At 40.8% G+C, this 25,610-nt stretch overlaps 1 protein-coding gene across 1 annotated transcript in view; it reads right to left on the bottom strand.

The window, feature by feature from the left end:
* The window catches only part of LOC124607307 (zinc carboxypeptidase-like), an 85,090-nt gene that overhangs the window by 645 nt on the left and 58,835 nt on the right, over window positions 1-25,610 (bottom strand). Inside the window, exons 8-9 of the mRNA XM_047139603.1 lie at window positions 18,329-18,534; window positions 8,014-8,098 (exon numbers count right to left, since the gene is read on the bottom strand). Of these exons, the coding sequence (XP_046995559.1) occupies window positions 8,014-8,098; window positions 18,329-18,534 (291 nt within the window). The remainder of the gene's footprint in view (window positions 1-8,013; window positions 8,099-18,328; window positions 18,535-25,610) is intronic.

Below are 25,610 nucleotides of genomic sequence, written 5' to 3'. Positions count from 1 at the left end.
CAGTGATCTTTAAGTAAACAAAATGTACTAACATTTCTAAGGCAGCGCTTGTTTAAGTCAATACGTTACGTCCCATATGTTTCTGGTTAGCACATTCTGTCCTCAAACGTATTTCTTGAATGTCTACGAAATACTTATCTACAGCTAAAATAGTCCCCTGGTTATACTTTAAATACACTGTCCAGTCACCTTAATGTGACCACCTGTCAAAAGCCTAAATAAGCAACTTTTGCGGCGTGCAGGAAGATGGCCATTGAGATTCTAAAAGGTACCGACAGGGATGCTGAAGAATGACGACTCCGCCGGCCGAAGTGGCCGTGCGGTTAAAGGCGCTGCAGTCTGGAACCGCAAGACCGCTACGGTCGCAGGTTCGAATCCTGCCTCGGGCATGGATGTTTGTGATGTCCTTAGGTTAGTTAGGTTTAACTAGTTCTAAGTTCTAGGAGACTAATGGCCTCAGCAGTTGAGTCCCATAGTGCTCAGAGCCATTTTAACCATTTGATGACGACTCCAGTGCCGAGGCCAGCTCGGCTAGATTTGTCGGCTGAGGATCCATAGCACGGTCCGAGCGAGATGGTCTCATAAACTGTCGATTGGACGTTAATCCGATGAGTTTGAAGGCAAGCGGAGTACAGCAAACTTATCCTGGTGCTATTCGAATGAAGCACGCACATTGCGAGCTGTGTGACACGTCGCATGGTCCTGGCGGCAGATGCCATTGTGCCTAGGGAAAACAAACTCGACTCGATTTCCAATTATAGAAACCTTGTTCGTTCGATCCGCAGTGCCTTCCAGAATGCCAATATCGCCCAGGGAATGAAACAAAACATTCTCCAGACCATAACGCTGCCTCCTGTGTGCAGGGAGTTTCCTTTCAGACGTTTCGCGCCGTACACGGTAGCGCCTATCTGGCCCACAGAGCGTAAAACGTGATTCACCTGCAAAGTACACCTGTCGCCACTCAGTGGTCGTCGGGTTGCGGTATTGGCGTGAAAATTCCTGCCTTTGTCGTATATATACAGCAGTCAACCTGAGTGCATGAAACATCCCCTCATCCGGAGACCCATATGTAACAATGTTCCCTGAACGGTCTTTGAAGAGACACTGTTGGCAGCCCCTTGGTTCATCTGAGCGCCCTGTTGTTCAACAGGTGCGCGGCTGGTCACCTGAACAGTTCACGGACTTAGCCGCTTCGGCAGTGCTTCCACTTTGGCCCCTAAGCTAATGATCTTGTGCTTTTGGACGTCAGTTAAATCGCTACGTTTCCACATTACGACAACGACCGCAGTGTTTTTTCGTGTCCCCCCCCCCCCCCCCCCCCCCCCGACGCTATTTAAATGGAGTCTTCTGGTGGCGCTAAAACTTCATGTCTGCGAGTGGTTACTGCACGTTCTCGTCGAATGTACGTGGAGGTCATATTAATGTGATTGGGGGCCGTATGGTTTCCAATTAGATATCTGGGAACGGGTAGGAGTTACAAAAACGATGTCCACCGGCCGCCTTGTCATCGCCTGCTTCGCTGTCTCGTGCAGATCTGGTATGTGGTCAGCACCCGCTGTGCCTGGCATTTCTGAGATTTTCCAGATCGTGGAGAGGCGACTATTCAGTCAAGTAGCTCCTCTGTCTCCATTACGAGGCCGAGTGCACTCCGTACCATTCTTCCCACCATACGTACGAGGGTGACAGAGAATGCTAAATGGATTAATCTGAGGTAAGAGACCCCTGTCCGGAAACGACCTAGTGGAAAGTTATAAGCGAGAAGTTTTCTAATACATCCGCCAATGGAATACATACACCTGCAAACTGTTGCTAAGACTGTAAGCAGACAACTTTCAGAGGTGATATTACGGACAAAAACAAGAAAAAATCCAGTAAATAAGGGTTATATAATGCATACCTCAAGACTAAGAGCATCCATTTATCTTCACTATTCCGTTAATATATTTCTTCTACTGAGCAAATGCCCACAACTCTTAAGCTAGGCATTTTACAGCCCACGTTTGCAAGACAATCTTATTCTTTTGGTTCATACTTCTTCCTCTGAAAGTCGCTTACCCTATAGCATTAGCAACAAAAGTACCGATAGATGTATTCCACTCCCATAGGAATCACTACGATTTTCGCTTGTAACTTTCGACGTGGTTGTTTCTGGACACGCGCCACTTACCTCAAATTGATAAATTTACCTTCTCCTTCACGCCTAAAAGTTTGTAACATCATTACGGAATCATCCCATACATTAGTCTAAGGAGAGGCAAAAGAAAAAAAAGAAGAAACAGTTATTGAAACGTGAGTGTGTAAAACTTTGAATTGTGCTTCGAGAAAACGTTAATTTGGTGCGGTAAGAGATGATTAATAACAAGTCTGTTATAATAGAGATGTTTATAGTGTAGTACATAACACCCTTGATACGAAAAGCAGAACTAAATTAATATTCTGTGCTCTAATGGTATTACGTTAAATGAATTTTTTTGGTTCTGGACCTGATATAACAAATTTTACAAATGTCTTCTATTGATTCTTTTTCATGGGCTATATTCAGAAGACGCAGTAGATCGAGCTCTCCACTCTATATATCCTAAGGAATCCTCTTCAGCTCTGCATAACTACTGAAACGGACATCAATTTGAACTAGCTTAATCTAATCACGTCTTGGTCACCATATAAAATTTTTACCCCCGCCCTATACACCCCTCCATAATTAACTTCATTGTTACTGCATGCCGCAGAGTGTGTTCTATCAATCGATCGCTTCTCTTGCAAAATTGTGCCTTAATGCACTATCATTCCGAGTTCGATACTCTACCTTTTTATTATTTACTCAGTCTACTCATTTACTCAGCCTACTCATTTGTACCAGCATGTTACAAAAGCTTATGTTCTGTTCTTGTCAATGACGCCAATCGTCCACGTTTTACTTCGCTAGGCTACATCCCTGACATTTGCTTTCAGGAAATATTTCTTAACAATTAAATTTATATTCAGTATTAATAAATTTCTCTTTTCAGAAACGCTAGGAACAGGTTCTAGGTAGGACTTTTTACCAAAATATTTTGCATGTACTGAAAATTTTCCTGTGCAAATCAGGATCCTGGTTATTATTTATGTTGTATTAGATTTTTCTTTATTTAATTCTTCAACAGAAATAATTTTAATGTGTTATATTGTCTTGGTGTGCATTGTAGAACTGATGTTTTTATATTATAGTTTGCTGGTACTGTAAGTGGTTTATGAAATATTAATTAAAATTCGTTAAAGCAAATTCAATTTCTTGTACCTTTTGTATCAATGTTTCTAAAAATTTTGATGTTTACGTACTCACTTCGATTTGTTTCTTAACAAAAATATTAATTTTTTAAACGTAATTTGTTTTTATTTAACTTCTTAGATACTGGTATAAATATTAACTTATTTATTCTTTAAGGGTCAAGTTTAAAGTTATTAATTTATAATTTATTTATTTTAAATTGTAAAACTTTGATTTTATTGTCATTTTCTGGATTTTATTAAGATATTGGGTTTAGGTTTATAATCTTCATATTAATGGTATTAATTTTATACCCTCTCTACTTTGGTCGTACAAAAACTCGTCCGCAACTTTTGGCTCTCATTGTCTGATGTAATTTCGTCTGCATTGCCTGGCTAGTTTGTACTACACATCAATACTTCCGTTAATGTTAATATTGTAAGCGATTTCCACGACACTATCCTTCCCCTTGAACTAAACTTCCAAGTCCATAACCGTTTTTGAGAGGTTTACAGTGTCAGAAGCAATCTTTCTTCCCCTTAAGCTTTACCACTCTTCCGAAATATTTCCTTGCCCTCTTTTACACCTTGCTCTAAATTCATATGGAATGACATAGGAGTACACTACAGCCCTCATTCCCTTCTCAACTGCTGCATCACTTTCATATCATTCGACTCTTGTAACTACAGTCTGGTTTCAGTAAACGTTGTAGATACCCTTTCGCTCCCTTTACTTTATTCAAGATACCTTCAAAAATTCAACGGTGTTCTTCAGACAATGTTGTCAAATACTTTCGTAAGCCTACGAATGTTATAAATGTGGATTTGCCTTTTTCATTCCGTCGTCTAAGACACGCCGTCTGATCTAAAGCATCCTGAGTATCATTGGATATTAATAATGGGTTTGTCGATCTTCCACCTTTGCGATCACTTGAACTCTGCTGGGGAAACTTTGACTAAGGTGCCTGAATGTCTATGAAAGAATAGAAACGCATTCCTCCTCAAGGGCGGAACCGAGAGAAGGTAGTAATGTTGCACGCCGTGATCTGGAGCGAAATGAACATTCTAACTCGTACCAAAGATGTTCCATTAGGCATTATTGAGATGTTAATACAGAACTCTATATTTTACAACCACCCTCTGCAGTGTTAGACGGCCTCCGCCTGTTAGAAGATGACATCTAGCCGGGCGTGATTTGGTTGTGATTGTTTCTTCGTGTTTCCAAGTCACAGTCACATTACCAGCAATCATCTTGGGCAAATTTAGGATTCAAATGTCTTTTATGCATTTCTTACAGAGGTGACATCCAATGAGTAGTCCATATTCGAAGTCATTGAGCACTCTTGAGTGACCTGTTCTACTGTTATTGCCTCTCTACTGGAAACACAATACCCACCGTCCGCTTTTATAATGGTATACCCCCTTCTTGTGATAGCCAGTAGTCATTTTGGTACTACGTAAGTGTGTCCCAATATTTCTGAACAGATATTTTATGTCGTAGAACGAGTATTACCTCATGTGATCATATGTATATTCTGAACCCAAACTGATATTCACTGGGATCAGCTTCTGACAGTTTTTTCCCTAGTGCTGTACATAATATGTGTCACTATTTCGCAGCCGTGACTTATTAAACTATTTATTCAATATTATTAACACTTATACACATCTGACTTCTTTGGAATATTAGCTTCTTCTTGAAGTCTGTGGAAGGAAGGGAGGAAGATTGGGTTTATCGTCCCACCGACATCCAGGTCATTAGAGAAGGAGCACAAGCTTAGATGGTGTCAAGGATGGGGAAGGAAATCGGCCGCACCCTTTCAAAGGAACCATCCCGGCATTTGCCTGGAGCAATTTAGGGAAATCACGAAAAACTTAAATCTGGATAGCCGGACGCGGATTTGAACCGTCGTCATCCTGAATGCGAGTTCATTGTGCTACCTACTGCGCCACATCACTCGGTGACGTTTCCGGATATCTCTGTGTCATGTAACCTTAATAGAAGGCGAGATACTGCGTCATGGTATAATCTCCCAAGGAACTTAATAATTCTGAGCGAATGATGTCTTGTTTGACCAAGGTCTTATAGTACTCTGGCAAATTCTTCTAGCAGATCATGTCTCCGTTTTCACATTCGTTCACTTCACCATACCTTTCAATAACATGGTCTTCGATTAGTTTCCTTGGTATATTATTCAATTTATACTCTGAGAAATCAGTAAAAGAATTCAAGGAGAAACTTAGAAATGAAACTACAGTTCAGGGAGAAGAAATGAGAACATAGATGTTTGCTGACGACGTTATTATGTCAGGCACCGCAATGAAATTGGCAGATCATTTGATTAAGGATAATTTGAATTAAATCAAATGATAACGAGGGAATTAGATTACGAATTGAGTCACTGAAAGAAGGTACGTAATGTTGTTATGTCAGAGAAACAACTAATAATGACTCGTGCAAAGAGAATGTAAAATCTGTTTCATTCCATGGTGTCGAATTGATTCAGCGAGCTTAATATAATTTGACTGTAAAAACAGTCATAGGTTGCAGATTTGTAATAAAATATAATACATAGACTGGTAGTATCAACATAGTTAATTTGGTAGTTGTGAGAAATGATGCTGGAGCGGGTGATCAAGCCTTGAATACAGTAAGCAGCTTCAAGCTAATGTAGGATGTAGGTTTCAATAGTTGGGTAGACACGAAGAGACTTGCACTGTAGAGACTAGGATGAAGAGTCGCATCAAATTAATCAAACTAGTCTTTGGACAAAAGACTGCAACATAATCCCGTTGCCGTCTACAAACGTGGTATTGAAGTGAGCAAATTTCTGAAATATCCATATTCGGGTCTCTCTGACGTACAGCTATCCCTGTATAAAAAAAGGGATCGGATAGCGTCTTCGGTCCTGTGTATGGAATGCATGTTGAACAGCTGCACTGATCGAAAGGTTATTGTATAGAGGGTAATGCATAGATAAATACGTAAGAATACTGTGTGGGACGACGGGTAAAGGTATTTGGTTTCTTACTTAGTCTTATAAGTTGAAATATTGGTAGCCTGTGTGATTTTAGGATATCACAGTATTTTACAAAGGCCTGGAAACCATTTGTGGAAACAGACGGAAAACGATGGAGGAAGTACTGTTCACAGTCTTCGGTCCACAGGTTTACCATATTCCACGCCGAAACTCAAAGAAAACGTTCTAGCTCTCTAAGAACAAGGCAGAGAAATCAGCAAACAAGACGATAAGTAAAAGCCTGCTGTCGTTTAGCAGAGCAGTGTAATCTGAAAAAAATTTGTACGCACAAGAATTTGTTTGGAAAATTATTAAAGCTTGTTCTTGACACGTCTCAGAGACGATTTCTACTGTTGTTCAGAATTACGTAAAGTTAATTGCTCTCATTAAAAGTGGGGGACTAATCTCAGACACTTGTCCCGCGGTTTTGTATAGCATAGAGCGGCACGAAACAGAACTTCCAAAATGAAACACAGGTTTCCCAGTAAATCATTAATTAAAATAGGTTCACTTTTACACATTTTCACGAGACATCCGCCATATTTTATTCGATCGAAAAATCGATAGCCTCAGTCGTCATTATCACGTCCCGAGGGTTCAGCGCACTGTCACGAAGCCAGTCACAGCACATTCTGCAGCTGAGCGTAACGCATCCAGTATGACTGACGGCGATCGAATAACCTCCTCAGTGTATACACAGAGGGCATTATATACTCGCATTGCGATCTGCTAGGGAATCACTCGCTCTTAAACTGCTTCCAGCATCTGCTTCAGTGCTAACCCAGAACCCTTTTTTTTATTACAAAATTATTTATAACGTTGTTAGTGGAAGACCTATACCGATACCAATTTTTCTCTAAGTAAGTCTGAACTCTCTTTATATTGTACAAAATTCTCAGTCTGATAATGTTTAATCTTTAACCTCCAGAATATTTCAAACGGAACTACTGGTTGATAGTGGCCACTTTCTAATTTTCTGTATCTATATTAAGTTACAATATCATAGTCAAAGTTGATACTGTTTTATTATTACTTATATAAAATAAAGTGCTGTTCATTTTAGCTTTGTATCTTATGCACTGAGATAAGTTAATCTAACTCATTTTTTTAGTTTTTGTCACAAAAGTTGGTCTTTGCTCAATAATCCAAGAGGTAGAGGAGGTACCTTCATAAAACATCTACCATATATTTTTGCCATAAGTTGAACCTGATTTCAATAGTAGAACTCCCTGAAGCTCCAAGAAAAATTCCACAGAATATTCTGATAACCAACTGAACCTTACTCCAAAATTCCAACTTTTTAAATTCAATATTTCGTAAAACTCGATTTTTGAAACAGCTAATTATCGGATCATGCTGACACTCAAAACTTTTAGTCATTGGTTTAGTTTAACATAATATGTCTAAATTTTAAACAATATTTAAACATTTAAATTCGCATCAAATTATTACGCATTCTCTTCGTAAGCTCTTCGCACGGCATGCGCTAATCTCTGCGGTCTTCACCTTGGCCACGTGATGGAGAAAAATCAATAACTTAGTCGCCACTAGAAATATAGGTAAGTGCTTGCTACCCCACAACTGTCTTCAGGTGATAAGCCTTGCATGTTGTTCTCGCAGTATTAAAAGTTTGCAGCGTGAATATCGGCTACAAAGGACTACAGACAAAGTAATTTGAAGAGAAAATATGCAATGATTTAAGTTTTTAGATTAATTGAAATAGCAGTCAGGACACTGTGATACTTACACAGAAGATCCAGCACGCTACCGACGGTATAGGTTGTGCCATATCTGGCTGCTAGAGCTTTGCTGGCTCTCTGAGTCATTTCGAGCTGGAAAAGAAAAGCATTTCAGTAATCTACAGTAATACTAGTACGCAGATGTAATATCGTCCTTTTTTCTGTCTTCCATCTTTACTAAGTTGCTTTAAATTTGTGGAGGTATGCAATTAATTGAGGGCAGTTTGTTTATTGCCATACACATTTCGCTTCTTTTATTTGGGAAGCATCTTCAGTGGCCTGTAATACATAATGTTTATATATACAATAAACGTGTTATATGGTTGATGCAACTTGCTGCTGTGTTACATTTCGTCTTGTTTTACTATTGTTTTCTGGGTTAGAATAAACTTTTGTACCGCAAATCTCGTAATATGAAATTTTCGTTCGGTGTTACTTATGATTTCCCGCGCTGTTAACTCATGCTTGTGCTCCAGCTGGACGATTATTGACATTCTTTCACCCACATTTGTCACATCGCATGTATTACTTGCACTTTCCATTTTGTGATCAACATATGCGTGTTTTCGGTATGTATGTTGTCAACAGTTGTTGTGCGTTCATCTGTCGTCTTCTGTTTGTGTTGTGTGTGTGGTTCGATATTTTTCATTTGTTGTGTGTGTGTGTGTGTATTTCCTGTGTGAAACCGCATCATTCTTTCTTGAGGGAGTATTCTTTTTCCTCTTTTTTTAATAAATGGATATTTGTGTTATACAGGGTGTCCCAGCTATCTTGTCCACCCAAAATATCTCTGGAACAATAACAGCTATTGGACTTTCACCGGTATCAATGTAGGGCTGGGGCCCATGAATGTACATATTTGGAAACATTCTAAAACGAAAGCATATGTGTTTTTTAAAACAAACTTACGTTTTTTAAATAGACCTCCTATATTTTTTCTTTAGTAATCCATAGCATGACAAAGCACATACACAATGGCGTTGATTGCATCGCAATATTCCCATTACATCCCGAGATATTGAGACGCGAAGTTGACGCTTGAAACACCCGACATGCGCTGCTAGCGCACATCCTGAGGCTCAGGCGTGAACCCCATGCTGCCCGTAATCGCGATGTGATTGACATGTGCAATCACACCTCCATACTTATCAAGAGGTCCGAAACGAATAATACGGTCTGCTGCCATCAACTATCATAAGCACATAATGGTTTCCCTCTTGCACGTTTTACGTATCTACGTACACAATATGAACCAGTACCGATCGGTGTACACCCGTCAGGTTGTCTTATTTATCCTGCACACCCAAAATAAGGTTTATCTAATGCGTTATATGACCCATTGTGCCTGTCGCGCAGGGCCTGGCTCTACCTAGTCAAGTGTCCAACGTAGTTCCCACTACTGCCACAACCACTTCGCCTTGTTTATGATTTGCGACCCATGCAAACTCCTGTACTCCACCACCCTCCGAGCATCGCATTTGTTGTTGCTTTGGCGTGCAGTACACCGCTTGCCAGTGTAGTCATGCATCAGAGTAATCTAGTGACGGCACGGAGGTAGTACACATTGTGAATAAACGTTGTGTTGTGCAACTTATACTGTACAGTATAATGTACACACATGAAGATATGGTAGAAATACTGCTGATCTATGGAGAATGTACGTTTACGGGAAACACGTTATGAGATTGCTTGTTTGTTGATAGTACTGTTAGCGAATATTATGATTATTAATATGTCTATTTTCTACCCTACTCCACATACCTGTACTGTACCCTGTTGTAGTTGGACGAAATGCTGTTCTGGCAGAACGACTGTACAGAAGACGATTCCCTGACAAGCCATCGCCTTCACGCCGGATGTTTGGTCGTCTCACATCTCGTCTACGTGAAACGGGAAGCTTAAATCCAAGACCTCGACATCGTCATAGAACACGCAGAGATGAACGTGCTGAAGTTGCTGTGCTCGCTACCATAGCTGTGAATCCTCAAATCAGCACACGTCAAATTGAACGTGAAGTTGGTGTGTCGAAATCAAGTGCACAGCGTATTCTTAAACGTCATAAATTTCATCCTTACCATGTTTATTTACACCAGGATCTTCTTGGAAATGACTTCCGCAATAGGGTAACATTTTGTCGGTGGGCTCAGCAAAAACTTCTGACTAATCCAAATTTTTTTGCAGATGTTCTCTTTACCGACGAGGCATCATTCTCCAACAAAGGAATTGGCAATATGAGGAATATGCAGTATTGGTCCGCAGATAATCCAAAATGGCTCCGTGAGGTAGAGCATCAACGTCCGGGGAAAGTTAATGTTTGGTGTGGGATTATTGGAGATACCATTATCGGACCTTTCTTTATAAATGGTATCCAAAATGGCAGACAATACTCCAGATTTATACGACACAATCTTCCTGTTCTCTTGGACACCGTACCTCTGAACCGGAGAATGGTCATGTGGTATCAGCATGACGGATGCCCTGCACGTAACGCCTTACGAGCACGACGACTTCTGAACCGTAAGTTCCCTGGTACGTGGATTGGACGAGGTGGCCCAGTTAGGTGGCCTGCCCGATCTCCGGACCTTACACCGCTGGATTATTTTCTTTGGGGAGCAGTGAAGGATGCTGTTTACCAACATGAACCAACAAAACCAGAGGATATGAAGCAACGCATTATTGAAGCTTGTACAGCCATCTAAGAGGAAACAGTAGCACGAAGTAGGGCATCCTTCATCCGCAGAGTGACCCTATGTATGCTAGCCAATGGTCATCACTTTGAGCATGAGATGTGAACGCTATGTTTAGTATGTAGTGCTGGTATCACAGTGGAAGTTTCTACAAAGGGCCATTTTACCCAGTGATGTTAAGAAACATTTGTTTGCAACAATTTGTCATTTAACGCATTAGATAAACATAACATTGATAATTATGTGATAATAAATCTAATTGGCTAAACATGTTTACATTCATCTTCTATGTCCTACCTGAACTTCCCAAATCAAAACATTTTTACCTAAACAACGGTAAAACTTTTAGTTCACTGCTCGTTTCACTAAAACCATCAACATGAATTTTACTATTACGAGTGAATGATTAACTGTCACTTGCGCTAGATCTACAGTAAAGTAAAGTTTTAACGTTGAACGGCATTACCTTTTTCGTAACGGATTAACGATAAGCGAGGTCAACTTTGCGACTAACGTTGCGGTACACAGATATGTTACAGAACCGCATCACCCCTAGCCTATGGGATAAATACCTGCTGGAATGTACGACGTTAATGCAGGATGGCAGCAGACCGTATTATTCGTTTCGGACTTCTTGATAAGTATGGAGGTGTGATTACACATGTCAATCACATCGCGATTACGGGCAGCATGGGGTTCACGCCTGAGCCTCAGGACGTGCGCTAGCAGCGCATGTCGGGTGTTTCAAGCGTCAACTTCGCGTCTCAATATCTCGGGATGTAATGGGAATATTGCGATGCAATCAACGCCATTGTGTATGTGCTTTGTCATGCTATAGATTGCTGGAGAAAAAATATAGGAGGTCCATTTAAAAAAAACGTTAATTTGTGTTAAAAACATATATGCTTTCGTTTTAGAATGTTTCCAAATATGTACATTCATGGGCCCCAGCCTTACATTGACACCAGTGAAAGTCGTTTTCCAATAGCTGTTATTGTTCCAGAGATATTTTGGGACACCCTGTATAACACACAAATATGTAACATTTACACACAGCAAAATACACACACATACACAAAAATATCCATTTATTAAAAAAAAGGGGGAAAAGAACACCCTCTCAAGAAAGAATGACACAATTTCACACAGGAAATACACACACACACACATACATACACAGGACATATACGTGGGGGGGGGGGGGGGGGGGGAGGAGAAGGGGCGACGGAGATTCATTAATTGTTTATCCTGGTTACACTTCGGTTTGTTGTTGTTTCAGTCGCTACCACGATCAGAGAGCTATTACTTATATGGATTTGGTCGTTGAGTACCTCCTTTTCCATTTCGGTGGCTCTTTGTATGTGAACGTTTGTTTTCTTTCAATGTCACAGGCTTTTTGTTGTGATTATTCACCCTGATAACTGTCTTGGGACATTCCATGTTGGATAGTTAGTGTCCATGTTTTATCAGGAGTTCGGCGAAGGTGGAATGGCTACTTTCATATTTACAACTTCTTATATGTTCTTTATATCTAGTTTTGAAGTTTCTGCTTCTCATCCCCAGATATACTGATTTACATACTTGGCACTCTAGCTGGTATATACCAGCTCCTTGGTATTTATCTGGTTTGTCTGTTGTTTGTAAATGTGACTGGAGTGTTTTTCCAGTTCCGTAAGCTACTTGTAAACCCTGTTTCTTTAGCATATTTACTGTCTTGTGTGTTGCTTGTATGTAAGAGTGTACCATTTTTTCTGTTAATCGTGTCATGAGTGTTGTTGTTTTGTGTTTCCGTGTGTCCTGCTCTTTCTGTGTGATTCTTTGATGTTTGTGTTATCTGCTTGTTTTCATTTTTCTTTATTTGTGTTATCAATTTTTGGTTGAATTTTTGTACTATATGGGTGCTGTAACCTTTGTTTGTGGCTATGATTTGTATTGTTTGTAATCCTTTTTCATAGTTTTCTTTGTTGAGCGGCTTTCTGAAGATGTCAAGAGTATGTTTATTGTTGCCACTCTTTATTGTTATATGTATGAAATTTATTTGCTTTTGAGTTCCTTTTTTCATGGTGAATTGAATATTTTTATGTATGTTTTACTTTTTGGGGTCAAAGATGGAAGTTATAAGGTTGAACAGTTTTGTTTAATACCGCAGGCAGTTTTGAAAAATCGAGAAAACTGATAAACTGAAAAAATGAAAAATAGTCAAAACATTACTATATCAGAAACATCTTATGTTTCTCGATGTATTATCTCATAACTCCACCATGTTTTCAGTGCACTGATCGAGCAATGGGAATTGTGTTAGGAGCTCTGCAATCTAGTTCGGAAGTTATACGGATCCTTTAATAGACAAAATGAAATATCATGTTATCAACATGTAACTGTAAGATGTGTTGAAGAATTACGAAGGCTTCAAAATTAGATACAACATAATTCTGTTGGCAACGGTTCTGGGACGGAAGTGTATTGACTAGAAGTGCCCCGTACATCATTGACGATAAACTGCGAGAATGACACGACCTTAGCTTGTTTCATCGTTATCGTATGGAGTTACTTCTCGTCAGCCACTCTCTGGGAATTATTATTTCTCGCAATATGTCTTACAGTCAGCAGTGTACGTTGATAACGATATTCCTTACAAGTCAACACGAGAAATTTAACTGTTATTTGTTGCAACGTTTAGGCTTTTTTTGTTATGGTAGTATATCAGTTTCATGGGAACGTTCACTCATAGTACCCTACATTCTTATAACTACATCCATTGTATTATTTCCTATAGAATTAGTACAAGTAGGTCACTTCGTGTCACTGCAAGTAGCTCTTACCCGTACACGAATGTGTTCGTCTGTGCAATGTCCTGTGTTAAAGAGGAGTGGCATTCGTGGCGAGTCGCGTCAAGCCAGTCAGAAGACTTGTAAAAAAGAAAAAAGAGAAAACTATAATGTTATTAACGATAAACATTCAGTTATTAAAGCACGCTTGTGCCATTGTTATTTACGTGAAAGGCTTCAGGTTGTTCAAAGTCTATCATCAATGAGACATCTTCAGTCAGTGCATTGTGCTATCGAAGAAGAAAACTGAATATGCCTCCGACGATTGAACATGGAATAAATACTTTAACAGCAAAGTCAAATTGCAGAGTTGGAGGAATGTTGAACTCTCTTCCTAGGTAGCACCTTCCACATAAATAACAGTGGCCCAAATGTGCTCTAGTAATACCTGTCTTTAATAATGTTATAATTTTCAATTACACTCATCAGTCTTCTAGCTTGTTTCACGTGACCCACCAACGTTCCAATCTTTTCCCAGAGTAGCAATTGCAAATTACAACTCATGTCCTCACTTATTTGCTGGCTGTATTCCAGTCCCTGTCTTGCTCTGTGGGGTTTACCCTCTACAGTTTCTTTTAGTACCATGGAAGTTATTCCCAGAAGTGTTAACAGATGAACTGTAAGATGGAAAGAACTATGCCCCTTACGTGAAGTTATTAAAGATCACCTAACTCAAGTTGAGCGAACAGTAGGGCTGAACAGAAATAACTGACAAGGCACAATGCATCTTGTAGAGGGTATAGTATGGACGTATTGGAATAATTAATGTCATGTGATGGTTTTAAAGTAATTCACACGACATGAAAACTTTGTGGAAACACGTCGATTTGCTGGAGTCTAGTTTATCCCAGGGAAGTATTCAGAGTTGACCGTAGCCGGCTCGCGAGCGGCGAAGGAAAGTGACAATAGGCAGCTTGGGGCGGCTCAAACTCTGAGAGCCTCCAGCTGCCTTAAGATGGGTGACAGTGAGTGGGTGGTTGACCAGATGCTGGTGTACCGTGAAGCAGACAGAGAACTTGTATGACTGTTGATAAATGTCCGTCATCCCGTTTTCAGTGAAACATGCGAGAAAGCCGCGGAAAGCTACAGTGGAGTGGCCAACAGAGGCCAAAATATGCGTGTTCGTGACTACAGCAACTTCACGCTGAATTCATGGTCCGCAGAGCCTGAAGTAAATCAGGCGAAGAGCAACAGAATGACATATGCTGGCCTCCGATGAGAATGTAGGACCAAGGAATTTGAAGTGCTCTCCTGGGAGTCAGGATTCCGGAAAAATTGGTGTTTTGTGCAGACGCTAACCTTGATGGGTGGCCTGGGAGGAGCTAAATAGCAGAAGTTGAGAGGAAGGGAAATTTTGTGAGAATTTGTTCACTTCCCAGAGCAGGCATTGGTTGGCGCTGGGAAGCGACGCATAATTAATGCAACTTGAGCTGCAATTGGCGTAAGTGATTTTGCTGGAGGGGAAACCAAGGCAAAGAGCGGACTGGGAGAAGTCTCCGTAGGGGTCTTCCGTTCCCAGCTTGCCCAGAGTGCTGACGTGGTATTCTTTACTCAGCTTGCCTGAGACAGAGTGCCCATCTCTGCAGTTTAGCAAATGGAACGATTGAGCTTGGAGACAAAAAGTTTTGGTTCAGCTATGTACTGAGCAATATAGCTAGGAGTGAATAGACGAGCGCAGCCTTGCAGCACCATAAGGTCGGCTGACGTCCGCACAACAACGACGCCCCGCCACGCTGAATTCAGTGATATTACACCCGCTCTGGCTTGAATTAGGCCACTGATTAATTTGTGGATCACGTCTAAAAATTTTCCACGAGGGTTTCATGGGCCGTGTTTTGGGGAATTCTTCTTGCACTTCGCATTACACCTGGGTCAGTCGATAGGAATTAATTTTGATTTATCCCGCTTTACTCCACGTAAACGCAATTTATTACCACTGCCTGTTAGGAGAGTCATGTAATATCATATAGATTGAAGGTCGGGAGTTACAATAAATTTGTGCTAATCGGCTGCATCTGTTTTCAGTCAAGTAGTTGAAATCCCAAATCACTTTCTTAATTAATTTTACGTTCAACATGTGCATCTGGTGTTCAATAGCTTACTATAACATCAATGTGCACCCCTTTTTAATTAAAAGTGATGAATTCTGAATCAATTAATGTCAGCACTGCCACCGCAGTTCAATCAGGAGTCACAGGGCCTTATTAATTTCTTTGCGTTATCCGACATTGCGGCAGTTTGCTCTGTTAGTCAAGTAGCTGGGGTAAACACACGCCAAAACGAGGTAAGTGACGGGTGTGGTGTTATAGAACAACCATCCTGTCGTCTCTTCTAGTCAGTAATTTCCGTATATTCCTTTCGTCGACGGTTTTGCGGAGAATTCCTCGTCGCCTACCATATTAGTTCACGTAAGTTTCAACACACTTGTAGCACCACATCTAAAATGCTTCAGTTGTCTTCTGTGTCGGTCTTCCCACAGTCCATCTTTCATTACCGCACAATACTGTGCCCCAGACGTACATTCTGAGAAATGTCTTAATCAAGTTAAGGCGTATGTTTAATACTAGTAAACGTCTCTCGACTAGGAATATCCTTCTTGGTAGTGCTAGCCTGCTTCTGATGTCCTCCTTAATCCGCCCGTCTGGGTTAATTTGCTGCCTAGGTAGCAGAATGCCTTAACCTCACTATTTCGTCATCACCAACCCTGATCTTACATTTCTCGCCGTTAGCATTTCTGCTACTTCTCATTACGTTCGACTTTCTTCGATTTTCTCTCAGTTTACATTCAGCACTCACTTGACTATTCCGTTCAACGGATCCTGCAGTTCATCTTTATTTTGACTGAGGATAACAAAGTCATCAGCGAATCTTATCACTGATATTCTTCCACCTTGAATTTAAATCCCACTCTTGAACTTTTATTTCCGTTAATGCTTCTTCGATGTACAGACTGAACAGCAGGGGTACATCAAATTTTATTCCGAGTACTTCGTTTTTTGTTCTTCGAATCTTACTGTTCCCTCTTGGTTCTTACACATGTTGTATATTACCCGTCTGGACTGTGTGACTGGTCCCAGCGGAGGTTCGAGTCCTCCCTCGGGCATGGGTGTGTGTGTTTGTCCTTAGGATAAGGTTAAGTAGTGTGTAAGCTTAGCGACTGATGACCTTAGCAGTTAAGTCCTATAAGATTTCACACACATTTGAACATTTGAACATTACCCGTCTTTCCCTGTAGCTTACCCCAATTTTTCTCAAAATTTCGAACATCTTGCACCATTTGACATTGTCGTACACTTTATTCAGTTCGACAAATCATATAAATACTATCAACGTCTCTTGATTCGTCTCCAGTCTGTCTTCTTTCTCAGCCACAAGGTCAGAACTGCCTCTCTGGTGCCTTTTCCTTTCCTAAAGCCAAATTGATCGTCATCTACCAGACCTTCAATTTTATTTTTAATTCTTCAGTGTATTATTCTTGTCACCAGCTTGGATGCGTGAGCTGTTTAAATGATTGTGCGATAATTCTCTCAGATCTTTCTAACTTTGGAATTGTGTAGATGATGTTTTTCCAGAATTCTAATACTACTTCGCCAGTCTCAAACGTTCTACACAACAGCGTAAATAGTTGTTTTGTTACCATTTCTCTCAATGATTTTGGAAATGATAGAATGTTATCCATCCCTTCTGCATTATTTCATCTTCATTTTCCCAAAGCTCTTCTAAATGCTGATTCTAATACTGGATTCCCCTACCTCTTCCTGCCTACTGATGTTTCTTTTTCGATAACGTTAACGGTCAAGTCCTCCCTCTCACAGAGGTCTTCAAAATATTCTTTCCATCGATCTGCTCTCTCTTCTACATTTAACAGAGGTATTCCCATTGCACACTTAATGTTACCGCTCCTGCTTTTAATTGCACCGGAGGTTGTTTTGACTGTCCTGTCTGCTGGGTTAGTCCTTCCGACAGTTACTTCTATCTCGATGACTTCAAATTATTCAGTCAGCCGTTTCGCCTTAACTTTTCAGCACTTCCTATTTATTTCATTACGTAGTGACTTGTATTTCTGTATTCCTAAAAATCCTTGAACACTTTTGTACTTGCTTCTTCGTCTATCAACTGAAGTATTTCATCTGTTGGCCATATTTTGTTTGTGGTAACCTTCCTTGTACCAATGTTTTTCCTTACAACTTCTGTGACTGCTCTTTTTAGAGATATCCATTCTTTTTCAACTCATTTCCCTACTTATCTATTAGCCATCTCAGTATCTATAGCCTTAGAGAACTTCAAGTGTGTATATTCATTCCTTAGTACTTTGGTATCCCACTTTTGTGAGCGCCGATTCTTCCTGATTAGTGTCTCAGACTTCAGCCTACTATTCATAATTACAAAATTGTGCTCTGAACTAATATCTGCTCCTCCGTACGCCTTAAAATCCAATATCTGATTTCAGAATCTGCCTCACCATGATGTAATGTAATTGGAATCTTCCCATATCTCCCGATATTTTTCGGAGTATACCTTCTCCTTCTCTTGTCATTCTTGAACGGAGTACTGGCTATTACTACCTGAAAGTTAGCGCAGAAGCCAATCAGTCTTTCTATCATCTCAGGTATCTAATTGAAGTAAGAAGAGGGGCAGGGGGATACTGAATGACCTTTGACGACATAAAACTGAGAAGCAGTGTTGCAGACTCTACTTTTGTATATACAAAATTAAATAATTCATATGGCGTAAAAAAATAAACAGAAGAAAGAGAACGACATGGAAAACCAAAGACACCAGTCATAACCTCAAGAAGGAAGACTCACCAGCTCATCGTAATTGGAGGCCACGTTGCCAGGGACGCCGTAAGGAAACATGATCCTCTGGCCGTACGCGTGAAAGCTGCCATACAACAACAGTGTCTCTGTTTCGTTATCCGACAGCATACCCGAGAACGTCGCCGCCTCGTACTCGGAGAAGGGCACCGGTCCAGGGTAGTTGTCTGCACAGAAGTCCTCGCTGGTGCCGAAACCTGTGGTAAAACGAATCCGATCATCTCTGTGGACCAGGTTATTTTCATTTCAGTGCCTTCTGGTTTTGTTAAATGCTGATTTTTAGTTCTCTTGTCAAAGTCATGTATCTGAAACATTGATAATCCGTCAGTGAACCGATAATGAAGTGGTGGAAGATGAAAAAATGATATTCGGAAGCATACTAAGCACAACAGTAATTACTTAGCTCCCTCCCGGCGTAAAAGTACTGTGCCCCTGCTTGTCACTGACTTATGACAGAGACAGATCCTCGTACTGAATATCTATTGCAAACCGTTACTAGGTAATTTAGAATTTGTTAAAAATTATTGAACGCAATTCTCATACCAGTTTGACTTATACTGCTCACAAGCTGCGTTATGTGCAACGGACGGCACTATTATGCCTTCTTAAGCTCTGAGTCACGGATGATAGTTGAGCCAGCTGTTTGTCTGGGCTCGTCTCGGGGTCTCTTGATATCAAGGCAGGTGGCAAAGGCGGAGAGGCGGTTCCTGGCGGTCGACAGGAGCAGGTACTAGTGCTGGTTGTGATGGTGATAAATGAGTTAGTATTAGCTATTACTAGATGCCGGTCGGTGTGGCCGTGTGGTTCTAGGCGCTTCAGTCTGGAACCCGTGTGCGCTACGGTAGCAGGTTCGAATCCTGCCTCGGGCATGGGTGTGTGTTATGTCCTTAGGTTAGTTAGGTTTAAGTAGTTCTAAGTTCTAGGGGACTGATGACCACAGATGTTAAGTCCCATAGTGCTCAGAGCCATTTGAACCATTTTTTATTAATAGACGAAATTTATTGCAGAAATCAATTGCCTTGTGCCTCTCTGATTCCTATGACATAACCGCACCCGTAATATAGTAGTGGTGGTCATCATCTGAGAGAAACGGCTTGTAATGGGGCCACGTAGCAGCAGACGTTATAAAGGATTCTAGTGTTGGCAGACAGTGACTGACAGCTGCACAGAATGGTAGGTCTCATTCTGTTTATCTTAAGGCACTATACATGTGGGATGTGTAATATGTGCTGCTGAATACTGAATTGCATGTTTACCGATTAGTGCATTCTGACTGACCAAGGTGTCTCTGGATTGTGATGCTCTTATATTTACTCGTGTTGAGTAGGATAACCAGTGGATACACGAAAGAGATCAGTCGTTTTCTCACGTGTGAAGTTGCACCAGCAGCAGGAGTAGTAGTAGTAGTAGTAGTGAAATTAAACAAAGGTCTGCGACCAAACGAATCAATTAGCCCACTCAAGATAGACATCTTCGATTATTTCTGCAAAGCAAGATACTATCTTGCCCACAGCTCCTCTGGTGCAAACTGGCACTGTCGTAAATGGCCACTGACCTGTACCAATTATCTATTCCAGTCCTCAGACACTAACCTAGAGTGTAACGAATTTACTTTTATATTCCTTGAATGGCAAAAATTTCACGAAATACTTATTAAGAAATGAATAATCCCACCTGACTAATTCGTCTCGAAGAGGAAAGCCTCTCAGATATGGGTGGCACTGGGGAAATGAAATATCCGGGGTGGACCAAAACTAGCAACGTGGTGGCGTCTGTACTCTAGTGGACCGTCCTACCTAAGGCGTATGTACCCCATGTCAGGGGCGGCCTGGAAATTACATCGCCAATCTGTTCTGAAGCAAGCGTGGCTATTATGCTTCTCACCTTCGAGTTATGTTGTGTGATATTAATGTAAAATTTTCCGGATTAATAGCCCCACAGTCGGATCTCCGGGTGGGAGCAACTTTGATGTCCCAAACACCAAGAGGTGCTGAGAAGAAGATACAGACTCTTCAAGTCTGTACATATAACTGTCGCTCTCTAATAGGCAAAGACAAACTAGAAGAGATCGAGAAAGAGCTTACAAAAATCAGCTGGAGTATTGTTGGTTTAAGCGAAGAACGCCGAAAAGGGGAAGACTGTCTCCGTTTGTACTCTGGCAACTTGTTTTACTTTTGTGGCGACCCAGAAGGAACACTCAATGGAGTTGGGTTCCTAATCAACAAGAATATTGCTGATAGAGTATCTGTCTTAGAAGGAACTTCCAGCAGGACAGCTCGAATGGTCCTGAAGGTGTCTAATAGGTATAAAATACAGATTGTTCAGGTGTACACTCCCACTTCAAGACACCCTGACGAAGAAATTGAATCCTTTTATGAAAGTCTGGATAGCACCTGTAGAAAAGGTAGCGATTCTCACTTCCAGATGGTCATTGGCGATTTCAATGCAAAAGTTGGCACCAAGAAACAAGGCGACACAGTGGTGGGCAACTATGGGATCGACGACCGAAACGATAGAGGTGAGAGATTAGTCCAGTTCGCTGAGTACACCAATATGTCCATCATGAATACGTTCTTTAACAAGCACCCTGACCGAAAATAAACTTGGAGGAGCCCAAATTTCAGTGTCAAAACTGAGATAGACTTTATTCTGTCAAACATTCCGCAGATTGTAAAAGACGTATCAGTTCTAAATCAGCTCAGCACTGGCAGTGATCACCGTCTTGTGAAGCAAGGGTCGAACTCAATGTAAGAAATGAAATGAATAAACTTATGAAAGGGAAGAGAAGGGTAATCAACCTCAAAAACCTGGAAGAACATTCCTCGAAATTCCAAGAAGTCCTCCAAAGCAAGTTCCACGTAACTAAAGATGGTGATTTGGCGGAAATGATTGTTTAAAGTGCAGAAGAAGCCGGTGGCCTATGCCAAAAAAATATACAACCAAAGAAATTCAGTGCCAAAACTGAAACCCTTTTACAACAGAGGAGAGAAATGAAAATCCAAACCGATCGTGACATGATAGCGTATTCCGAACTATGTAAGGCAGTGCGAAGAGAAATAAAAACTGACATACAGAAATTCACTGAAGAGACCTTACGAGCAAGCTTGGAGAACAAGACAAGTTTAAAGTCAGCCAAACACAAACTCACAATCGGTAAGAAGCAGATTATCGCACTCGATGGAAATGACAGTCGAATCACTGAAAACGAGGGGGTTTTGAAGTTCATCAGAGACTTTTATAGCAATTTGTATAGCAATCCAAGGGAAAATTAGGGTATATCTAAATTAAATGATGTACCTAGTGTTCCAGATATACTCCCATCGGAAGTCAAGTGTGCTCTAGATAGCATGAAGAAGGGAACAGTGCCGGGTGATGATGAGCTCAGTGTTGACATCCTCAAACTGGCAGGAGAGGTAACAATAAATCACTTGGCAAAAGTATATACTTCCTACCTGCACTATGCTTCAATCCCACTATCGTGGAAGAAGGCTAAGATTATTTTGATACACAAGAAAGGAAGGATTCACAATATTAAAAACTATCGTCCTATCAGCTTGCTCTCAATTTTGTACAAAATTTTCACAAAGATCTTGTTAAACCGAATTAGTTCCACCCTAGACTCAGCCCAACTTACAGAACAAGCAGGATTCCGAAGCAATTTTAGCACTATTGACCACATTCTGACCGTTAGTGAAGCGATAAGCAGAGCGAATGAATACCAACTGCCTCTCTGCATTGCCTTTGTTGACTTTTAAAAGGCATTTGACTCCGTTAGCCATGTAGCTGTACTCCAAGCTTTGAGTAAGCAAGGAGTGGGAGCAGCATACATTGAAGTGCTCAGGAAAATCTAAGAGAATTCTTCGACTTATGTTAACATCGGTGAATCAACTCAAGAATTCCGCATCATGAGGGGCGTCAAGCAAGGCGATCCCATCTCCCCAAAACTGTTCTCTCTGTATTGGAAATGGCTATGTCAAAGCTGAGCCTGGAAGGTAAGGGAATTAGAATTAATGGAAGAAGGCTTACCAACTTGAAATTTGCTGGTGATATTGCCTTACTGACCAAAGACTTCGCAGAGCTCCAAAACTTAGTTACAGATCTTGATCGGAATGTCAGCTGGTTGGCTTGAACATGAACCTTTCCAAAACAAAAGTAATGTCCAACAAATGGGTCCCAGCTGGAGATGTGAAAGTCAAGGACAGTCTACTAGAAGAGGTCAGTGAATATGTCTACCTTGGCCAGATTATAAATATGAAGGGAGACATAAGGCCAGAAATCTACCGACGCAAGCATTTGGGAAGAATTCAACAGTATTCAAAAATGCCAGTAAATCTGAAGAAAGTAGTATTTGATCAATGTATTCTTCCTGTGATGACGTATGGCTGCGAGACATGGACACTGAACTCATTTACAAAAGGGAAACTTAGGACAGCACAGAGAGCCATGGAGATATCAATGCTGGGCTATACAAGAAAGGATAGGAAAAGGGCAGATGACATCCGGTCTGTGACGAAGGGTAATGACATCTTAGAGACAGTGGGTTCCTTGAAATGGCAGTGGGCTGGCCACGTCGCAAGAAGAAAAGACAACAGATGGACGAAGCTAGAGCACCGCCTCCCATGAGGAGAGAGGGAATGCCGAAGGATTACCTCGATCCTCATATCCTCATGAGATATTCGTGATTTTAGGAACGGTGTGATATTCGTAATTTTGGTTTCATTAAAACAGCAAATAGTTAATACTTTCAGCCAGAAGGCAAATACTTGTTTATAAAGAATGGTAAATGTATAATAAGGCGTCGCATAGCATCGGTGGGATTTCCTAAATAAAGTAATTCGTCGTCTTTGGGCGGCAACATAAACAGAAGATAATGGATAGATACGCGATCCTTCACTATTTTGTTCGCTGGAGAACAAATGAAGCCTTGAGCGCTAAACACTTGTACTGTTTTTCTTAAGTAAGACGGACGCAGATTTTTGGTGGTCTGATCTAATTATTTTTTACTAAATAAATAAAAACGTGTTCCGTCGAAGTTTGAGTGAAGTGTAAAAAGAAGAACTGTTATAACTTATTGTGACGACGGACGAGCGACTCAAGAGGACAATGGCTACATGAAAGAGCGCTCAATGGACATGGAACGGACATAAAAATCTACCGTCATTGTAGTACTAAGCTTAAGATACGATATATGTTTTAGTTATAATAAATATCTGTTCTGGAAATATTGAATCATTTAGCAGTGCTCATTCCTCTCATCTCCTAAGTATTATTTTCATTCGGCTTTAATATTGAATTTCCCTTTTGTATGATGTTACAGTTGTTTTTGCGCCCTTAAGAACTTTCTGGTCCCTTAGGAAATTGTTTTCTCATAACAATAACTTCACGACCGGGTATGATAGTATCTACGATCATGAAGTAATTAGAAAGACGATAATGCAATTTCTTAATCAGTAGCACGCTAGCTGTGACTGCTTCAAGCAGCGCGAAACTGCAAGTAAAGACTATTCACATTTCATAATGCAATATTTTGTGACATTGTGATTGATAAAACAGTATGCGAAATCTCAAATTCCAACATTTCCATTGAGTAACAACATCACTTTTATTTTGTTACATCACAATACCCAGGTGACGTGTGAAAAGGTGTGTGACGTGATTATGGCCTATCGATGTAAGTAACAGAATGTGATCGCGGAATGATAGTTGGAGCCAGACGCATGGGAAATTACATTTCGAAAATCGTTGGGGAATTCAATATTCCGAGATACACAGCGTTAAGAGTGTGTCAAGAATACCACATTTCAGGTATTACCTGTCACCACGGACAATGTAGTGTCGACGGCTTTCACTTAATGACCGAGAGCAGCAGAGTCTGCGTAGATTGTCAGACAAGCAACACAGCGTGAAATAACCGCAGAATCGAATGTGGAACGTACGATGACCGTATCCGTTAGGACAATGTGGCCATATCTGACGTTAATGGGGTAAGGAAACAGGCGACCGACACGAGTGCCTACGGCAACAGCACGACATCGCCTGTAGCGCCTCTCCAGAGTTATGAACATATCGGTTGGACCCTAGGCGACTGTAAAATCGTGACCTGGTCAGATGAGTTCCGATTTCAGTTGTTAAGAACAGGAGGTAGTGTTCAAGTGTGGCGCAGACACCTCGAAGCCATGGACCCAAGTGGGTAACAGGGGACTGTGCAAGCTGGCGGCGGCTCTATAATGGTGTGGCCTGTGTTTACATGGCATGTACTCTGTCCTACGCTCCAAATGAACCTATATTTAGTGGAAATTGTTACGTTCGGATACTTGGAGACTATTTGCAGCCACAAGTGTGCTTCATGTTCCCAAACAATCATGGAATTTTTAGGAACGACAATGTGCCACCTCACCGGGTGACTATTGTTCGCGATTGAAGAAAATTCTGGACGATTCGAGTGAGTGATTTGGCCAACCAGCTCGCCTCACATCAATTCTATCGATCATTTATGGGACATAATCGAGAGGTCGGTTCGTGCACAAATTCTTGCAGCGGCAACACTTTCGCAGTTATGGACGGCTATAGATGCAACATGGCTCAATGTTTCTTCAGGAGGCTTGCAACGATTTGCTGAGAGCACGCCACACCAAGCTGCTCCAATATGCCGTGGAAAAGGAGGTCGGACACGATATTAGAAGATGTTCCATAACTTTTATCAACTCAGCCGTAGCTGAGAATTCATAGGCGAGTAGTTCATAGATAAGGAAGTAGTTTAAAGATAGTTTCACTCATTTATGTAAGAGTGGAATGTTCGTTCAGTCTTCTAATACAAGCGTATTTCAGAGTACTGCCTCCAACAAATCATTTGTACAAAGATGCATGGCCAAGAAAGTCGAATTTTTTATTTGGCTTTATAAGCAGCATTTGAGATAAAGCTGTCCTGACAAAAGAAATAGTTCCTTGATAGGAGAGCCGCGGCAGTTCAAAGTTAATGTTTTCTTTCATGTAGAGGAACTGGCCCACTTTAAATATGTTTTTCATATAGCTTATTTTACATGAGCCGCAAAGCGACAGGTGTTAAAAAGTTAAGCAAATGTCCTACTGAAAATCATTTATTATGTTGCTTGAGAGTTGCTTAGTTTTAACAAAGCTTTTAAATGTTGGGTGCTGTAGTTGAACCAGTTTTTTTTAGAAGGGTCCAATGGTGTGACATGAATGTACAGTCCTTATTAAAAGAAAATCTGGTTCCTAAAGAAATGGTTAGACATTACTTCTACGTTTTTCCACC

Source organism: Schistocerca americana, chromosome 3 (genome assembly GCF_021461395.2).
Source record: "Schistocerca americana isolate TAMUIC-IGC-003095 chromosome 3, iqSchAmer2.1, whole genome shotgun sequence".
NCBI lineage: Eukaryota > Metazoa > Arthropoda > Insecta > Orthoptera > Acrididae > Schistocerca > Schistocerca americana.
Note: the sequence above shows the minus strand (reverse complement) of the source record. Positions and strands in the feature narration are given on the sequence as shown.